This window comes from Fundulus heteroclitus, chromosome 8 (assembly GCF_011125445.2).
Source record: "Fundulus heteroclitus isolate FHET01 chromosome 8, MU-UCD_Fhet_4.1, whole genome shotgun sequence".
NCBI lineage: Eukaryota > Metazoa > Chordata > Actinopteri > Cyprinodontiformes > Fundulidae > Fundulus > Fundulus heteroclitus.
Genome location: NC_046368.1, coordinates 15,586,561 through 15,605,737, shown reverse-complemented (window position 1 = coordinate 15,605,737; position 19,177 = coordinate 15,586,561). Strand labels below are relative to the sequence as shown.

The 19,177-nt window shown below is 40.5% G+C and overlaps 1 protein-coding gene across 2 annotated transcripts in view; it reads left to right on the top strand.

Annotated features, from left to right (window-relative positions):
• The window catches only part of LOC105930810 (mediator complex subunit 13L), a 126,632-nt gene that overhangs the window by 93,170 nt on the left and 14,285 nt on the right, over nucleotides 1–19,177 (top strand). For both annotated transcript variants that reach the window (XM_036140171.1, XM_012869183.3), the window contains exons 5-14: nucleotides 7,562–7,707; nucleotides 9,024–9,230; nucleotides 10,042–10,206; nucleotides 12,406–12,562; nucleotides 12,670–12,774; nucleotides 14,041–14,697; nucleotides 15,118–15,331; nucleotides 17,095–17,173; nucleotides 17,268–17,383; nucleotides 17,596–17,692. In XM_036140171.1, the coding sequence (XP_035996064.1) occupies nucleotides 7,562–7,707; nucleotides 9,024–9,230; nucleotides 10,042–10,206; nucleotides 12,406–12,562; nucleotides 12,670–12,774; nucleotides 14,041–14,697; nucleotides 15,118–15,331; nucleotides 17,095–17,173; nucleotides 17,268–17,383; nucleotides 17,596–17,692 (1,943 nt within the window). The remainder of the gene's footprint in view (nucleotides 1–7,561; nucleotides 7,708–9,023; nucleotides 9,231–10,041; nucleotides 10,207–12,405; nucleotides 12,563–12,669; nucleotides 12,775–14,040; nucleotides 14,698–15,117; nucleotides 15,332–17,094; nucleotides 17,174–17,267; nucleotides 17,384–17,595; nucleotides 17,693–19,177) is intronic.

Genomic DNA, 19,177 nt, shown 5'->3' with positions numbered 1-19,177 from the left:
TAAATGCAATAAAAATCTCTCTATTTTCTGGCTTCCGCCACTTGCAATAGAAATAGCCTAAAAATGTTTCAGTATATTTTTGAAATCTATGTTTTCCGTCATACCTGTGTAGCTTTATTTCGCTTTGACACTGAAATGCATTTGTGCATTTCAGTGTTAGCGCATGACAAGCACAGAGAGACTGCATCTTCGATTAGACTTGTGGAATAACTTTATTGATGTCAGTGCTGTTTGTTTGCTCTTAGGTGTTTGCTCAAATCAAATGCCGTGATAAATTTAGATCGGCGGGAGGGAAGGGAATTTAGACGAGGGTTGTAAGAACTCACTTGAAAAGTACTCATGCCAGCAGGAAAAAAAAAATCTATCTGACCTAATTTAGCTCATCTTGGTTTTTTTTTTTTTTTTTGCTCCACTCTCTCTGGTGCATTCAGCAACTTAAAAAAAGCCTTTCCCTGTTTGAAAGATACAGAGGAAGAGGTAAAAAAAAATTAATAATAATCGGATTTTCTGCATGTTCGTCGAGTTGTGTGTTGCATTATCCATGTATGCCATCTGAAATAACCATTTTAGAAATGATATATACTTTTGAGGATAAAATAAATGCTAAATGTTCGTATGATTCAGAGAAAATGTTTTAAAAAAAAGAGAGCGAGACAATTTGCCAATAGGTAAAAAGTTGTAAGCTTTAAACTACGGTATAATTAGGGGTTTAGGATAGTTGTAGACAGGTTAAATTGGAAAAGTGACAGACAAGAAAAATGCTCCTTTGAGTCCAAGATTGTTAGATGCACTGACAGCCAGACTGGATGGATAAGTAGCTGCTGAGTGAATGAAGTGGAAGGTGGTGACTGGCTGGATATAATGCTTGACTGAATGTAAGACTAGAAATAAAAAGTTACACCACTTTTAACAATCCCCAGGGAATTTGATGATTACTATCATTGTAAAAAAAAAAGATTTGTGCAATTGCTCAGTGATCGCAAAGGGATTAGTTTGTGTCACTTAATATTTTTCTTTAATAATTTAATCCAACCCTTTGATGCATAGATGATTTTCCTAAAATTGCATTCATATGTGTTTTCCGCTGTCTAATATGTACTATATGTGTCTGAGTGGTGAACATGTAAGGTACTGTCACTTGTATTTTAGGAAAATAAATCCCAGAGAAGGCGGCTTAGAGACAGAGAAGAAGGAGAAAGACACATTCTGATCAGTGTAGAGGATGGTAATGAATCACAGCAGAGACATATAACCAGCAACTATTACTTATGTACTCCACATGGAAGTGTGGTAAAAAGAAAAGGACGCCTTGTTGTAAAATTTTACAACAAAGAGACGGCATAAAAACGTGGAAGGAGTAGCTCTGGTCACATTGAACTTTTTGGCTAACACCCAAAATATTTACTGTGTGTGGCTAAAAACTAACGGTGTGCATCAGCCTTCACCCACGGCCCCATAGCGAAACACGGCGGTGTCGGCATCATGCTGCAGGGATGCATTTCTTCAGCAGGGGCAGGGAAGCAGATCAGGGATGATGGGACGCTGCAGGGGAATTTGTAGGCAAAGAATAGTCAAAAACATCTCTCATGTTCCTTCCACTTCCCAATTAGCCTCAACTTTGGGTTGATCCAGCACATGAAATAAGAAGAAAACCCCTTCCTTGTTGTTGTATAACTTGAAAACACTGAGAAAAATGAATGTTTTCAAGACTTTTGCAAGACTTTGTATATGAAATAAAACTTATGGAAGCTCGATTTGATTAATTCTGCACGGAACTGTAAAAGCTGTAATGCTGCCAGCAATTCTGCTTACAGAAATTGTTTCCAACTTAAAGTGTCTGGCGAATCCTCGAAGCTTCTATGAACAACCTAATTGCGCTGCTTGTGTCCTTTAGCCAGGCATCTTATTATCTTATTATTGTGTTGCTGTTGGAGCATAAACATTGTGATAGCAGTCCTCCTCAAAGCCACTGGGGGCCTTTGAATAATACATCAGATTTAGTGCCTTTGCCATTATGTTACTTCTAATATCTGGTGCATACTGCAGAGTGTGCACATGCAGCAACGGTTGCCTTCACCCGCAATACGTCTAAAAAAAAAAAGAAAAAATACCTCTACATTTTGGTGCTCTGTTTGTGTTGGAATAAATCAAACAGTTGTGGCGGCACTCAGGAAGCAGTTTCAGTGGGATGTGTACACATGCTGCTCGCGAGAGCTTACAAGAGTGTAAACATCCTTCACAATGGTCCGCAAGCATCAGTGGAGCGTTTAACACACGTGTGTGTGGAAAAGGGTTAGCTTGAAGGAAGAAGACAACTCGCTGAGCTGCTCCTCTGGTGGCGGGGAGAACACTCGAAGGTTCAGTTCAAGCAGATTAACCTCCCAGATTTAGGCGAATCCAGATAAAATACTATCATACCTGATTAGTTCACATGACTGTGGTTGCTATCTGAGCGCCGTTATCAAGCCATCGGATTAAGATGGATGTGGTGGAGGAGTTGAAAGCCTTGTGTGAAATAGTAATGGTTGGTGTGTGGCTTGCTGTTTTTGTTATTTTTACTATTGTTGTTTTCTGCGCGGACCTTAATCAGCTCCCCTGGTGAACCGACACAAGCTGAGCCACGGTCCTTTTCAGTGACGTTCAGCAAAACAGTTTTTACTCAAATGTTTCCTATTCTTTCACGTTACAACCACAAACTTCAGTATATTTTATTTGGATCTCATGTGACCAACGCAATATGTGTATATGAGATGAATATTAGCACCCGAATTAGGCTGTGAGCCTTTTTATTACCTCCACCTCCCCAAAAAAAACATTTGATTAGTGAAGTCTTCAGGCACACTGCAAAAACTGATCTAAAAATAAGTAAAATGTTCTTAAAGTTAGTGTATTTGTCCTTGATTTGAGCAGGTAAATAAGATTATTTGCCAATGGAATGAGTATTTTAACCCCTGAAATAAGATAATTAGACATCCTGCACTTGAAATAAGATGATGGAGATGAGTTATTCCTATTTTAAGTGCAAAAATGTTGTTACATTGGCAAATCATCTTATTTACTTGCTCAAATCAAGGACAAATATACAAATTTTAAGAACATTTTACTTATTTTAAGTTCTGTTTTTGCAGTGCAGCTTAGTTACTACTATTAGAAAAAAGACAAAGTGTGTTTAATCATACCTGTGATCTTTCATTATTTGCATTTAATTCGATGGTAAAGAAATCTTTTGATAAATGTAAAAATCTCCTCATTGCTTTTTTCTAATAAAAATAGTGATATATTGCAACCCAGAACAGATTTCTGTTACATTTTGGCAAATTATGACGCTGATTGAGACTGATTCTTTATGGACATTAGTGGCGTTTAAGTGGTCTATTGATTGTCGGCCAGAAATGAATAAACAGCTTCATTAAAACCAAGGAGTATGCCAGACTGGTCAGGAATAAACTTGATAGAGAGCATTGGTAAATTCATAGTATGGCATTGGAAAGTGGCTGGCACAAGTGTAAACCTCCTAGAACATGCCCATCCCCCAAAACTGACAAACTGGGGAAAGGACAGCATTAAATATTTAAGCAGTCAAGAGACTTGTGGTAACTGTGGAGGAGCTGCAGAGGTTCATGCCTCAGATGCGAGAATCTGTTGACATGTTAACTATTACTTGAGTAGTCAGCAAATATGGCCCTGATGGAGTCATGGCAATAATAAAGCAGTTGACAAAAGAAAACCATAAGAAGTCCCATTTAAAGTTTGCAACAAAGTATATTGAGGGTACAACAAGCAAACAGAAAATGGTATGGAGGAAATCATCAGGCCGTTCTCTTCAGTACCATACTGATGATTTCCTCCATAATGGTCTTGTCATTAATAAGATTTTTTTGGCCTGCATGCAAAATGCCGTGTGTTGAAAACACCCTGTCCACCTCATGGGAATCATGGTGGTTGCAGCATCATGCTGTGGAGGTGCTTTCCTTTAGCAGGTACCTCTGGCTGCAGGGGAGCTGATCAGAGTCGACGGAAAGATGGATGGAGCTAAATACAAGCCAGAAAATCTGTTACAGGCTCCAAAACTGTTGCGGGAAGTGACTACTTTCCAGCAGAACAATGCCCCTCCGAAATGTTTTTGATCAAAGTATATTCTTGTGCCTTATTACACAGTCAAAACTCAGACATAAATCTAATTTGTAATTTCTAGTGCAACTTGTAATTAGATTTTTACTGAGGCTTTCTGTTCAAGTTGATGGAGCTTGAGCTGTTTTGCTACCAAGAATTGGTAAAAATGTCAGTCTCTCTGCCAAGATGACGTTGAACAAATTGCGTTAAAGGGTCGTCAGGCTGAATTGACTCAGGACGGGCTGGACGTGAACGCAAATTTCACACAATTATTCGATTTTTATTTCTAGAAAATTTGGAAAACCGTCTCTCAGATTTCCCCCAAATCATAATTAGGCGGTCGTGTTGATCTGACAAACAGGATCCTGGAAAAAGTACATGGAGGTTTGTGTTACTGACATGACAAAATGGCAGATGGTTCAAAGGATCGCTTTGCAAGGCGCTACTTGCAATGCAGCCTACTTGTTCCCATGCTGCTTTGACTGCTGGATCTGTGCATGCTTTTTAGCTGCTCAAACGCAGGAGCCTAACATGTTGGCACATTCGTCACACGAAATGTACAGTGTGCTAAATTCAAGACGGGGGCCCTGCGGATAGTATGAAGCCGGGGCAAGTGACACTTTCACGCAGACCGTATTATGTCTGTGTGCTCCCCTACCTCTACATTAGCTGATTGATTTCACCATAAAATCATGCTCAGCAGCCTCCTGTTAAAACTCTGATCTCATCGATATGTGTGCGGCATTTGCAGTGTGTGGCACTGAATTATTCACTTCCTCCTCTGTCTCTCACACTGCTTTTGCTCTGGCTCCTCCGGTCTTCCTTTCCTTATCTCTTTAATTTCCTCTTACTCCTCCCAACTTTCCCATTTTGTCTCCGTCCTGCTCATGCGTTCCCTTCCGTCTTAATTCCCTATGTCTCCATCTTCTTCTCCTGCTTCCTTTCCCCTCTCCTTCTTCTTCATGATCAGCACCCCCCCCTCCCTCCCCTGTATTGTCAGCCCTTAGGCATGTCTCAGCCATCTCTCCTCTTCATTTATTAATACCTGTACTCATACAGACACACATCCGTGGTCCACCGTTCTCAGACACATACTTATGCACCCCCCCCCCCCTTCCCCCTTTAGACATGAGGAGCCTGGTGTGTCCACACGCTCACACCCGCTTACTGTGCAGGAAAATGCCCTTTGTAAAAGGACATGGAGCATCAATCTCCCAGCTGGGTCATCTTGCAGTTTGATTCTGCTTTTTTGCAGCGCGGCTTTTGCCCCGACTTGCAAGCAGTCGCACTTTATTGCGGTTTAAAAAAGATCCAATGTTCCACATCATGCATCAGTGTATTGGCTACTCACAGTTTGCACAGTTATTGTAAACGTTTATCAGACTTGTTGCATTGATTCTTTTTTTTTTTTTTCTTCAAATAGAAGCCTTTGTGCAAACGTCCAAATCAAATACTGAATTTTGTTTAGCTGGGCAGCTGGTGGCCAATTTCCAGCAGGGTGATATTCCCTGGACTGTTCACCAGTCCATCAGAGGGCGACAAAGAGACACCCAACCACTCACATCTAAGGACAATGTAGAGAGACCTGATAAACTGACAGTATATTTATGGACTGTGGGAGGAAGCCGGAGTACCAGGAGAGAACCAATGGATGCACAGGGAGAACATGCAAACTCCATGCAGAAATATCACTGGCTGGTATTCCAACTCTGAACCTTCTTGCTGCAAAGCAACAGTGCTACCAGCTCTGCTGCTGTGCAGCCTGATGGGAAAAAAATTAAGATATATTCCATCCATCCATCCATCCTCCCTTCGCTCCTTACGGTCTCTAGTTTTGTGGACTCTATAGTCTTGTCTGAGTGGATATATTTTCCATTGAGTAAAAGTAAAATGTTTCAATTATACTAAATGGATTCAAACAGGACAGATGATTATGGAATATCGGGTGTTGTGAAAAATACATGCAAAATGTGTCGGACCCCTCGAAGATCTTGAAGCCGTGTCAGTTCTCGTAGAAATCCAGCTTCACTTATAAATTTAACAAAAGTGACAGATATGAACATCCCTCCCCGTCCAATTTGCTTATGTGTGTATTTGTGCAGAGCAGATTGGTACCCTTGACTTGCAGCTGTTTTCCCCGAGCTTCCCTGCGCACCTATATTTAGCTCTTCGTGTGACTGGAATGATGCGCCGAGGACGAGGTTGGAGGGCAGTGACATTGAAAGCATTTTTGACTCATGTGTTGTGGAAATGTGAACTGCAGAGATGATAAAGTGCCGCTGTGTTTTTGTGTGCGCGCGCGCGCGAGCGAGCGTGTGCCCGGGATATTATCTGTGGGGTGAGAAAGCATGGTGTGCCCGAGTGCCAGTTTATCACAGGCATGCATATGTATGCACTTTAGCTGTGCTCTTCTCCCTGTGATTGTGCAGGCTTATGTTCGAACCACCTGCTGTCATTAGGGATTTTTTACCCCCCCTTTTTTTTCTCTCTCTCTGTCTCACTCTCTCTCTGGGAGCTTGAGGAGTGTTTATGAAGCAGAAAACCTGGCCTTCTCTTCTCTTGGGTGAATCCAGCGCCATCTGGAGGTTTCACGGTCAGAACTTAGACACCCGACTCAGATAGGCTGTGTTTAGTTCTGGCTGCGCAAGTGGAACTGGCCATTTTATTGAATTTGATGATCCATTACAGCTCAAATGGAGGTCCAACTCCCTCAGGGCAAAGGGGATATTGCATAGGCAGCAGGGTAATCACAAAGCGATTATAGTACCTGCTGACTTTATTGTAATTCTGATATATATATATAAACCAAGGTAGTGAGGTGGTTTATAGATTAAAAATATACATCAGTGGAGCTGTCGAGGCGGTTAATGACGTCCAGCCCGCCCACTGCCGTATAGATTGCAATAACCAACAATTACTCCTCGTTGATTAAAAAAAAAAAAAAAAAAAAAGATCCACAGCAATGCATGATGAACTGCACATGGGCTGCTGTAATAAAGACAGAGTTGCATATGTAAACATGCAGCCATCACAATCAGTCATACGCAAATGAGGATTTATACCTGCAATAAGAATCATATGTGGAAGATGGCAGAGCTTTGGCGAACACGCCGTCTGATCGTGTTCTCTGATCTGAAGATAAGCTCTCCCTCATCTGTCAGAGCTCAGCCTGAAAAAAAAAAAAAAAAAAGACGCCATGTTTAACATTTTCAGTCTGCTTCATCTCAATTGGACGCAATTAAAAAGTAATTATGTTCCGTTTTAGTCCGGGCTTAATTGAATTGTGTAGGCGATTTGACTTGTAATTACGCTGGACAAAGACAGGAGCCCAAACCGGTGTTGACAGTCATTTGGGAAGACGTGCTGGATTTCTGAGTGGGGCGCGTGTTTTGGCTATTTTCACGGGTCTTGTCAGTAATTCCATTGTTTTCCAATCTCCTTTCTGCAGCGAACACCTGTCCTGCTCCTTCTCCTTCTTCCTCCACGGTGAAAGCAACGTGTGCACGAGCGTCGACATCGTCCAGCACCAGCCTGCCTACCACATCACAGAGCACCACATCCAACTCGCACAGACCTCTTCCACTCCTGTGCAAGGTAACGCCACCAACTGTGGATTTTCTGCTCAGTGTGTACGGTAAATAAAAATTAGAACCGTAACTCTTACGGTGACAATTGATTAAACAACAAACAGCTTAAATATGAATGTAGACAATAGATTATAGAACTCTTAATTTTACCAGGAAATATTTTCCAAATAAAAAGAAGGGGGTAACTTTTTTGTTTTTTACCTAACACACCCTTATTTGCAGTCACAGTTACATTTTATTTATGATCTTTACTTGATTTATTTTAGTGAAATTTAATTACTTGTCTTGTTTTTTATTACTTTTTTAATATTTGCGTGCTTTTTCTGTCAAAGATAGACAGAGAGTTTGGAGGTTCTCCCCCTGATCTGCAGCTGTGCATTCTTTTAAATAAAATCCTATTTTTATTAATGCCAAACAAATGTTTGGATTATTACGTGTGAACTGCTGCTATGTTAACACTAGAAAAACGTAACTTGTAGTTTGTTGAGGTGCAGCAGTGTAATTGTATTTTTGCATACTTTTGATTTGTTTCATTTGCCGTATCACCCACACTTACTGCTGGTACCCCTGATAATGATATTCTCCTGCTAAGTTATTTACTGCCAGGGATCTTCAGAGATTTTCTGGTTCGAAAAGTTTAACACACATACTTCCTTGAATCGTATGTTCTCCTGTCTTTCCGATGTTGGGTACGCTGCTATGAGAAATGGTCTTTAGTGTCACGTCACATTTAAACCCCAGAAATAAAACTAGTGATGGAGTGCAAGTTAAACATTCCTAAACACTCAATGCAGTTCAATGCATTCATTTTTACAGAATTAGCTTAATCAGGCTGATAGAACAAATAATCAATGTGTGCTTATTAGTCAGTGCGTTGGTGTGAATGGTTTTCTAGTCTAAAGAGCTTTAAAGTGGTAAATACTGCTATTAAAATTCAGTCCTTTTACTGCTACTCCAATAAAAGGTTAAAGTATTGTGTTCTTACACACATTTACTAAATGTGAAAGGGGCTTTATAATAGTGCATATTGGGTATGTCAAGTATTAAGTCCACATATTAATGCATTTAAATAAAAAGGCAGCTGTTATCATATTTTTCTTAGTTTCATTTTTTTTCTCCAAAGTAGAAGTAAATAAACTTTCAGTTTTTTAAATACCCCTATAAACCACAATAAATTAATTAAAGCTGCCTTAAACTGTCTATCGTATATTGTAGTGCAAATAAAATAAGTATTGTAAACATGTTAAAGAAAATATAGGCTCGTTTGTACGATTAATAATTTTTTATCTTTAGTCTCTGACTGTTCTCCTCCTGTCCGCGCAGTGATCCTGAGTCCGTATGGCCTGAGTGGGACCCTGACGGGGCAGGCCTTCAAGATGAGTGACCCTGCAGCCCGGAAGCTGATGGAGGAATGGAGCTACTTCTATCCCATGGTGCTTCCGCAGAAAGAGGGAAGTGGAGAGAAGGAACAAAAGGAAGCGGGGCAAGCCTACGATCGCAGCTCTCACGTGGCGGTGGATGTCATCGTAGGTATGGCAAAAAAAGAAACAAATGCTCAAAGTAGCAGATTACCCTTTGTTAGGTTTAAATAACAAATATATAGGGAGTTAGTACAGAAAAAAGAAAAAAAAAGAAAACAGTTTTCTATACAGTCCTTATCACCGCCGGCAGCAGATACTAAAGAACACTGCAGACCTTTCAGCGTGTAAATAGCAGTGAATAATTACACTGGGCTGCAGCGATGTTGCTTTGACAAAGCAGACGGTGAGACAATAACATCTCATTGATTACCCTCTGTCTCTGTGTGAGCAGAGGAACTAGTGAAAGTGCTGCTTTAACCGCAGTGAGCCTCTCAGTACGTTAACGTGCCTGGAAGGGGGGAATGACTGAAGCTATGAGGGGATATGGTGAGACAGACGGCGAGGAAAAGTCTGGAAGCGGAGCCATAAACTCCAGGGAGTTTCTCTTAGTCTAATCAGTCAGATCCCACAGCGTTGACTTGACCTGATTACAATTAAAACTCCTTTGGATACCGGCAGCTTTTACAGCTAAAGAGGAAAGGCTGAAGAAGCTGGAGGTGGAAGGATTTGTATTTGATTATGTTTCATCTGAGCAGCGAGTGAGAAAGCGTGTGTTTGCATTAATGGAGTGCACAGCTAGCGCTTGACATGACTGTATTTGTGGCGAGTCATGTTGAACATTCAGAACTTGCAGAAATAAAACATTTATATCACACAGTTCGTCCTTATAAAAAGGTTTTTTTATAAACCTAATGTTAAACGTGTGCCGCAGCCACCCAGTGGATTCAAAGCAGCAAATCCTCTTTTCCTTGCCTCCGTAGGCGGCGTGAGGATGACCTACCCAGCTGCTTTTGTGCTGATCGCCCAGGGGGACCTACCAGTGGAGCAGCCCCCACCTGTTCCTGCAGCTCAGGGCCTCAACAAAGAGCTGAACAACTGCAGCGTGCCGCTGACTCCGCCGACGTCACCAGAGCAGCCCTGCTCCGGTAACACACATGCACGCACAAACCAAATGCAAAATTTAGATAAAATGGACTTCAGATGGATGGTTTAGGATTTTATTGTGTTTAAAGAACTGGATGATGGACATTTAAAGCACACACACCTAGGTCCAAGCATGCAACCTAATTTCCATGTATCTTGTTCTATATGTTGAGAAATGTAATTTTTTTTTTGTCCCTGACACTGATCTGCATTCTCTTTAGGGAAGTGCATTTACCTTTGCCAAGTGTCAGTTAAAAGCTCGGCTAAAATCAGTGACATGTAGACGCAGCAATTACTTTAGTGTCCCAGTTATACGCGCAGCAGTGTTTCCTGCACATTTCTTCTTCACTGGAAGAAGAAATGTTCTCCAGGTCAGCCTCAACGTGTTTACTAAATTGGCTAAGAAAGCTCTTATAAGGGATCCTGACAAAGAATCACATAAAAGGCAAATGAATTTATTTGTTTTTAAAACTGCCTGACTCAACACATATGGCTGCAGTGTTCAATAAAGCATCTTCTGGTCAGACAGCGAACATTTTTGTTAAGCCCTTAGGCTACCACCATTGTGGGTGTGAAAAGGGCTATGCAAATAAATGTTTGATTGATTCAATAGAAGCTCTTGCTCCTGCTCACTGTTTTTCATGTGGATCAGTTTAGCTAAAATGTTCCTGTATATTGGTTTCTTTGCGACTCGCTGATAATTCGGCTCGTCACATTTCAGTGCGGTTTCCCTTGAAGATGTGTGGACGAAGCTTCCCATTTTGCTTTCTAAACTTAGCACTTTGCCTCAAACGCTTGATGACGTTTGATGATCAGAGTTTCCGCGCCGTGGTCTGCGCTTCTCTCCGGGACTCCTGGGGCCATCTGAGCACAGTGTAAAGCAGAAGACATGACACGGACAGACCAGGAGCTGCAGCAATCAGCAGACGCTCGTTTCTAGTGAACACGGCTGCAAACGGCCAGCTGTTGCACAACTTGACATCACCACAGGCAGTACACCAAAAAGGTGTACAGCCTGGGAACCCGAGCCTATACTTTTTATTAGGTCACAATATTCCTAATTTTTGTTTATGTTTAAATAATTAAAAAGGCACGTTCAGATAGCAGCTGTAATTGTCTGAATAATTGACAAATGAAGTTGTTAAAACTTGGAGGTCGAAATCTGGACAGAAATTACAGAGATTTTAACTGTCTGCAATTTGACTGGAATGCAATGGGTTTGGTTGCCAGTCCATTACAGGGCATCAATGTCATAGCTGCTCCCATGTTGCCAGTCTGACCTGAAAATCAGCGATTGTTTGATATTAAATCAATTAGCTTCAGATTTTTTAACAACAAACACATACAATTAAAACTGATAAATGTTTCCATAATCTGCATTATGGAAACAACAACAACACATAATACAGATTATAAAACTGATTTAATCAAGCTATTAAACTCCAGTGATGTAATTCAGTCATTTAGTCACTTTTCTTCACTTCTTCTTCCACGTGCTTCATAGAGACAAATCTATTCAAGTGTTGTGAAATTTATTTTGAACATGCACAAGATTGACTAGAAATAGAAAAGCAGCCCCGTTACGAGACTACAAAAGGATCATCAAACCTAAACAGAAGTTGACCAACATCTCATCTGACAAGCAGCAGTGGGGAGTGCAAAGATGGTGTCCTAATTTAGTATTTATGTTGCATTGGCGTATTTAAACCCATATGGGTGCAACATTGACAGTGTAATTAAGTTATAGACTGGGAAAATGTATACTTTCATCTAGTTTCTTCTAGAGGGCTCTAAAATGTGTATTTGTACTTAGACGATATGGGTACTATGACAGGATCCCCTTTGAGTAACAAATAGTGTCTGTGTCCTTTCTAGCGCTTTTTTTTTTTCGAGGCTTTTCTGCGTGAAGCATGAGGAAGTGACTAATGTGTGAATGAGCCGATGATGCTACCGCTTTAACAGAGCGAGGTAGCCATTAACATGTGACAAGAGCTCACGTTATATATGCTCTGACCTTATCAGATTTCTGCGTCAAAGTGTTGTGAAAAGGAACCAGTTGGATATTTTCACACATGGCTCTCACTTTTTCATCTTCTATCAGATTAGTGGAAAGAAGAGCATAAGTGCCAAAAAGACACGTTTCACTGCTGAGATTACAACTCGGTTGCTCAGAGGATGGTATCTGTTCTTTTCCTTCCCAGCGGACAGTGGCTTTGTAACCTCAGCCTCTAACGTCCCAACACCAGACAGCAGCATGGGGATCACCACCTTCAGCCCAAAGCATTCTGGGAAGAAGCTGACCTGCCAGGTGGTTCAACGGGCCTGGAGGGAGTGCTATCTCAACCAGTGTCAGCGTGTGTACGTCACCCCTGAATTCTTTTCTTTTCTTTTTCTCATGATCGTTATTCTAATACTCATGGTGGGTTAGATTAACCGGTGTCCTTCTACATCTGTCTTCCCCACAGACCGAATCAGCTAACCGATGCGATGCAGAGAAACGAAGTGCCAAACGGAGTTACCACGTGGAACTTTAATGATCTTGGGGCAAGAGCACCCTGCAGCTGCTCCAGGTAACACACGACTGTCAGTTTATCAAACCGGTCAAGAACTTTAACCAATATAGTCATTCATCACAGCTTACAGCCTTGTTCTGTCACATAAAATTAGGATTTTATGGGATAAACCACACAAAGTAGAATATGCGTTTGACGTTTTATTTTATTTTTACAATTTTTACTAACAGGAATCTGAAAAGTGTAGCATGATTTTGTTCATACTTTGTGGAACCAGCTTTTGCCTTGGGGATGTGTCTACTGGCTTTTCACATCTAGAGACCAAAGATGTTTGAGTATTCTTGCAAAAATAACTAAAACTCAGTCAGAGTGATTGAAAAGCACCTATGAACAGCAACGTTCACCTTTTGCTGTAGATTCTCAAGGTCTGGACAGGGCTATACTATATTTACATTTACACATTTTAAAACAAAAAATGATTGTATATTGGGCTTAATGTTTCAGGTATTTTTTTTTCTGTTGAAATGTGAACCTCATCCCCATTCTCAAGCTTTTTGAAGCCTCTAACAGGTTTTCTTCCACGATTGTCCTACATTTAGCACAGTCCATCTTTCCATCTCCACATCATGATTGTGCCACCGCAAATTTCACTGTAGATTGATTTGTTCAGGGTGGTAAGCAGTGTTAGTTTATTAACCACAAATTATGCTCCGCGAGTGAGCCAACAGCCCTTTCTCCACCGTTTACGCGCAATTGTTTTAAGCAAACTTTAGGTGGAACTTCTAATTATTTTAATCAAACTCCAACTGAGCTGTGGATGTCTGCAGCTCCTCCAGGGTGACCATTAGCTTCTCGATTTAAGTGGATACTCATGTTCTGGTTGGTTTCCTCGGACACTAATTTTCCATAACAAGCCTTTACAAAACATCTTTATAAATAGTAAGAACAAATTATGCACAATACACCCAACATTCACTAATTATTAGACTTAATTGGTTACAGTGCATTTAATTTAGCGGTATCAAAGCAAAAGAAGCTAAATGAAATCCATGTCAAACTTTTGAGATGTTTGCTTTTTAAAATAAGTCCTTCCACTTCACAGAATACATTGCTTTATGTTTGCCTGTTAAATGAAATCCCAATAAAATACATTGAATTTTACAATTGTAATATGACAAAATTAGAAAAAGTCCAAGGAGTCCAAATAATTGCACAAGGATTTAGTCTATCACAATTTCTCACCAGTACATTTCAGAAAACACGACGTATTCTACTTTCAAGGTTATTTAAGGTGATCTTTTCTTTTTTTGTTTTGTTTTGTAGGTTAAAGCAGCAGAAGCCCAACGTATCCGCCACACCCACCGCTAACATTCAACCTTGTCCCAGCTCCTCGTTGTCTTCAGGCCCCTCTTTATACCCGACCTCCCTGCCCAAACACAAGACAAGCGACAAGTTGGAAAAGGCCGACAAACAGTCCAAGAGGCCGGCTGTAATTCCCTTTCACCACCGTGCGTCTGTCACAGAGGAGACCCCGTTGGAACAGGACTCACCTGGAGGGCCCCAGCTTGGCGCCCTCGTTGCGCTTGAACCACCGATGGAGCCCCTCAGCTCTCTGCCAAGCTGCAAGTGTTCCAAGTCCCTTTCCAATGACAGAAAAGCCCCCGAGTCCCTTCTCCATTCGTCCATGTCTCCGCTCCCACCCACTCTCAGCCCGCATCCCCGGATACAGGACCCAGAGGTTCTAGATGCCTCCATCGACATGCTCGCGTGTCCCAATGGGGCCTCGGGGCTGGGGGTGATTACCAGCGAGACAGCGGTCTATACCGCTCAGCTGAGGCAGAGGGAGAGTGGGTCTGGCTGGTGGAGAGGCTTCAGGACTCCCAGGACCGATAAAAGTGACTTCAGGCCCCCTGAACTCCCCGCTGAGAAATTAGAGCAAATGGAGACGGAAGCCGCCACTGTGAGAGATCCATTCAAAAGGTAGGAAACATGCCAAGCGCTAGAAATTATGTAATATTTTTAACATCGTGTTGCTCAGGATGAATAGGTTAGAACGGTAAATTCCGTGGCTATTATATTCCGGTTGACATGACTTCACACTTTGGCGGTCAACAACAATCTCAGTCTGTTGGCTCGAGTCGCAGCGCAGCAGATGCTCACGCCTGATAAAGACGTTAGAGCCCAAGCGAGTGTTGGAAGCATCCTATTGAAAGAACTGCTAACGAAGGTTAGTTATGGATGAGATAAAGGTGTAGCTCCTCTACACAATGAATAAAAGCTGACTTATTTTACAAACACAGGGGTGATGATTGATGATCCACAAAGCCCAAAAAAAAAGGGAGACCGTAACATGAAAAGGAATAAACACCTTCTTGCGTCGTCTCTCCCCGTTTTTTACAGACTGTACGCTCAGAGCCACAAGAGATTTAAAATCTCAGAAGAAAAGTTGGCGGACCACGTCCACGCTCTGGGCCTGTTCGAGCAGCCGGGCGTAGAGGCGCTGCGAGAGATCGGGGACGATCCTTACGACTTCAAGGAAGGAGAAACTGAGTACACATTTCCCTCTTCCAAGAGGTTAAAGGGTTCAGGGCAAGAAGCCAAGCAGAAGGCCAAGGTAAGAGAAGAAAGCCACTACTATGTAAAGACAGAAAGTTTTGGACCTGCGCTTTTTATATGGGGAAAAACCAAAAGGGAAAAACCTTTGCTTTTTCTGATGGCAGACATTTTCCCTGCCTTAACAGCAGAAAAATAAACTAAAGTAACTGGCTGGCGAATATGCTGGTAAACATTTAGCAGCACAGGATCGAGACGTTTCCCTCAGGAGGTTGTGTGAAATCAGACGAAGCTAAATGGAGTGTAAGTACTGGGCTTAAATTCACCAGGTGCTAGAGTACTCCATTTGAATGCTAATAATCCTATGTGTAAAATTGCTTTTACAAATTAATGTTTTAAATCCATGTGCAAGAAAAACACACCAGTATCGTTCAACGTTTGTCTCCCCCCAGTGGCCAAAGCATAATAGTGCAGACCTGGAAATGCAAACAGGGAAAAGCTTAATTTCTTTCAGTAATCTTTGACAAACTTTTTGTTTGTCAAAAAAATCTTTTAGTTAGTATCAATGAAAAAAATGTTTTTGAACAGAAATTCCAGCAACTCAAAATATCTCCATGTATGGTACAGTATACTGGAAATTGCACATGGGACATCAGTCATCATAGGGTCTGTGCCTCCCCACACATCTTCCAGACTGCAACCCTAATGTCCAATTGAAATTAAGACATGAAACGCAACAATTGTGACCCGTGTACTTGATAAGTCTAGGTGGCTCTTGAAGCCATGTCTTATAAAGCTCCACCAAACTCTTTAAATTGGCTTCTGCTTAACAATCTTAATGAGGCCCTCTTATCGAGGGGCAACGAGGGCCACTTGTTGCCCCTTCCAGTCAACTTTTTATTAATATACTAGGACCCAACTCTTTCTGAACCACCAGCATCTTTAACAGCTTACCCTCCCATGCAGGACTGGGTATCATCTAGATAAAATGAAGAAGATTCGATACTATTCTCGATACATAGCTCACGATACAATACGCTTCTCGATATAGCTTCAGCTTGATTTGATATGATTCCAATATCAATATTTATTACTTTCAAATAAATGCTCAAAGTCATTCAATCAACAAAACCAGCCAAATCTTCTATTTATGTTCAATTTATTGAACACTGATATAATAACAGGAAAATAAAGTATTACAGAAATCAAAAATGTGCCCAAAAGTCTGATTTTTAGGGACGAAGGCGTTTCTAAAATCCTGTCGGCCATTCCGCAAATTCGTCTCACTTGCACTTCCTCGCTGTGAACAGTAATGTCACACTATAATATCGCCCCCTAGTGGTTGGGAGGTATATCGATATTGAAAGCCAGAATATCGATATCAAATCGTTTTTAAAAACATCGATATTAATCTTTGTATACCATATAGAGGGTGTCAGTGACTGTCTTCCGCTATGATTGTATAGACCATAATATGGCCATAAAAGTGCTTTTATCTGCTTATCTTTTCTTTAAAAAAATAATCTATCTAATAATGTATATATAATACATAAATGTCACATTTGGAATTGAATTAGTAAAATAAACCCAAAACCTTTTAATACATATCTAAAATTATTGTGATAATTCTGGGTATAAAAAAGAAGAAAGTGACTATGTGTGCTTATATTGGTTAACATTTTTAATCGATATTGATATTTTGTGTGGCATTAACGTGCATTGTGATGCTGCACCCTGTGACTCAATATTCACAAAGTCTGGTTCCTAATTTTGTTTTTGGTTGCCAACGATAGCATCTGTAATCTATTCTAACTCATCCTTTAGGGAGAAGAAATCACCAGCAATGGCTCACTGCCTGATGGAAAAGATGCAATGTCTATTTTTAACTCTGCTCCAAAATGTGGTAAGGAAATTATCATGAACATTTTTAGAGTGCAGTCACTGTTTTGTTTTTCTTTTGTTTTTTTACGGTGGGTCCGAATTTATTTGTCTTTTAGATGATTCGGGTCAAGATGACGCCCCCTCTAAAACTAATCCTCCCCTGACTGAAGAGAAAGGTTTGGCAGTCAACATCTCAGATCTGGAAAACATACTCGATGAAGAGGATGTAGGGGTAAAACTTCCATTTTATTATTGTTATTATTGTTATTGTTGTTGTTATGTCTCTATTCTCTGACATTAATTTCGTTGTTTGCTACCAATGTAAATGTGCATTGCTAGTATAATTGCATTTCTTTTGCATTGCATTGGAATAGTTTTTTCTGTGATTTTTCTGCAGAAAAAGGCTGCATTATATAAAACTAATCTTTGGATTATATCTTGTAGACTGTTTATCCAAACCAACACTCAACTAAGTTACTAGTGTCAACAGAAGATCGTCCTGGTGGGAAAGAGGGGAGAGTTAACGTATCTTATCCATCAAGTAAGTAACACATTAAATTCGCAATAAAACATCCTCTTTGTGACATAAAGTATGGAGTGAATTTTGTTCCAATATTGTTGCAAACAAATAACATATTTTGTAAATGGAAATAAAAAAAAACTTTTTATTTCATCAAATAATAATAATAATAATTTAAAAAATCAGATTTAAATTTGTTTTAGTTTAATTCTTCTAAAAAAAATTTGTTTACAGATTTTATATTTTCTAATTTTATTTGTTCATATTTCTCTTTTTCAGATTGAGTTTTACGAATTGCATTCCTTTCAAATTGCGTTTTACAGATCACGTTCTCTTTACCTGTGGGGTGGCACTTTCCTATGGAGTGAGGAGCAAAGACACATTTCTATTGGTCTGCATGGACGTTACAACATTTTTATTGGTCGATGTGTGTGTCTAGAGTGAAAAGTGAAGAGAATGGGATCTGTAAAATGTAATTTGAAAAGAATGCAATTTATAAAAAGGAATCTGGAAAAGAAAAATGTGATTATTTTTTGGGAAAAAAATTTATTTGAAACAAATGCCGTAAAAAAAAAAATATCTAAGAAAAAATAAAATCTGGAAAAACACAAAAGTTACTTTCACAAGCTGTTTTTATTTAGAAGTTTTGCAAAGTTTAATTTCCTCATTGCATTTTTTTTCAAATTTCCATTTTCAAAACGTGTTCTTTGCTTCCAACAACAATGGAACTAAATTCACACCATACATAAAGCAGCTTCCACTTTGTCCAACTTTTCTTTTGCATTTATTTACAGTGCCTTGCACATGTATTAACCCCCCCTGACCCCTGGCTTTTCTCAGGTTTTGCACATTTATATGTTTCTCAATCTTATTTATATAAGATTAAATAGTCTAAATTTGACCCACATGATATCTCTCAGGAGGCCGTGAGAAAAGTTGAACAAGTTTCCTGAAACACAAATGAGACATAGATGGTTGGTCCAACAGGAGTTCAGTAACATTTAACTGATCGCTGTGAGGAAAAGGCGAGAGATTAGCGAATGGAAAAAATTGTCTATCTTGAGAGAAGAGTTGTAGAAATAGATCTTACTGGTGGTATCTAGATGACTTAGAGCCAGGGGGAGTGAGCAGAGTCCGGGGTTTTCGTCTTTGTGGTGAGCTGCGTTCCAGTTTGAACTTGATGGTTGACCGTTTGGAGGGTGGACTGGTAAGCTAGAGGTTCTGAAGGAGTGAGTAGGTATCTGTTGCTGGTCGCGGAAGAAACTTAGAGGTTAGTCACATGGAAAGGTGTGAACTAGAAAGCCCGGAAGCGTCACTGAGGGAGAGATCCAGGGAAGAGCTCCGGAGGTAGCCTTAGGAGAAGATGGACAGAGCAGGCTTTGCACAAGCATGCTAATAGTTGGCCAAAAGCAGGTGTGCAGGAGCATGTTGCACAGCCCCGCCCTCTGGGGAAGACCACAGAAACACACCCAGATCCCGGAGAAAACCATCCTCCTCTGTCCTCCT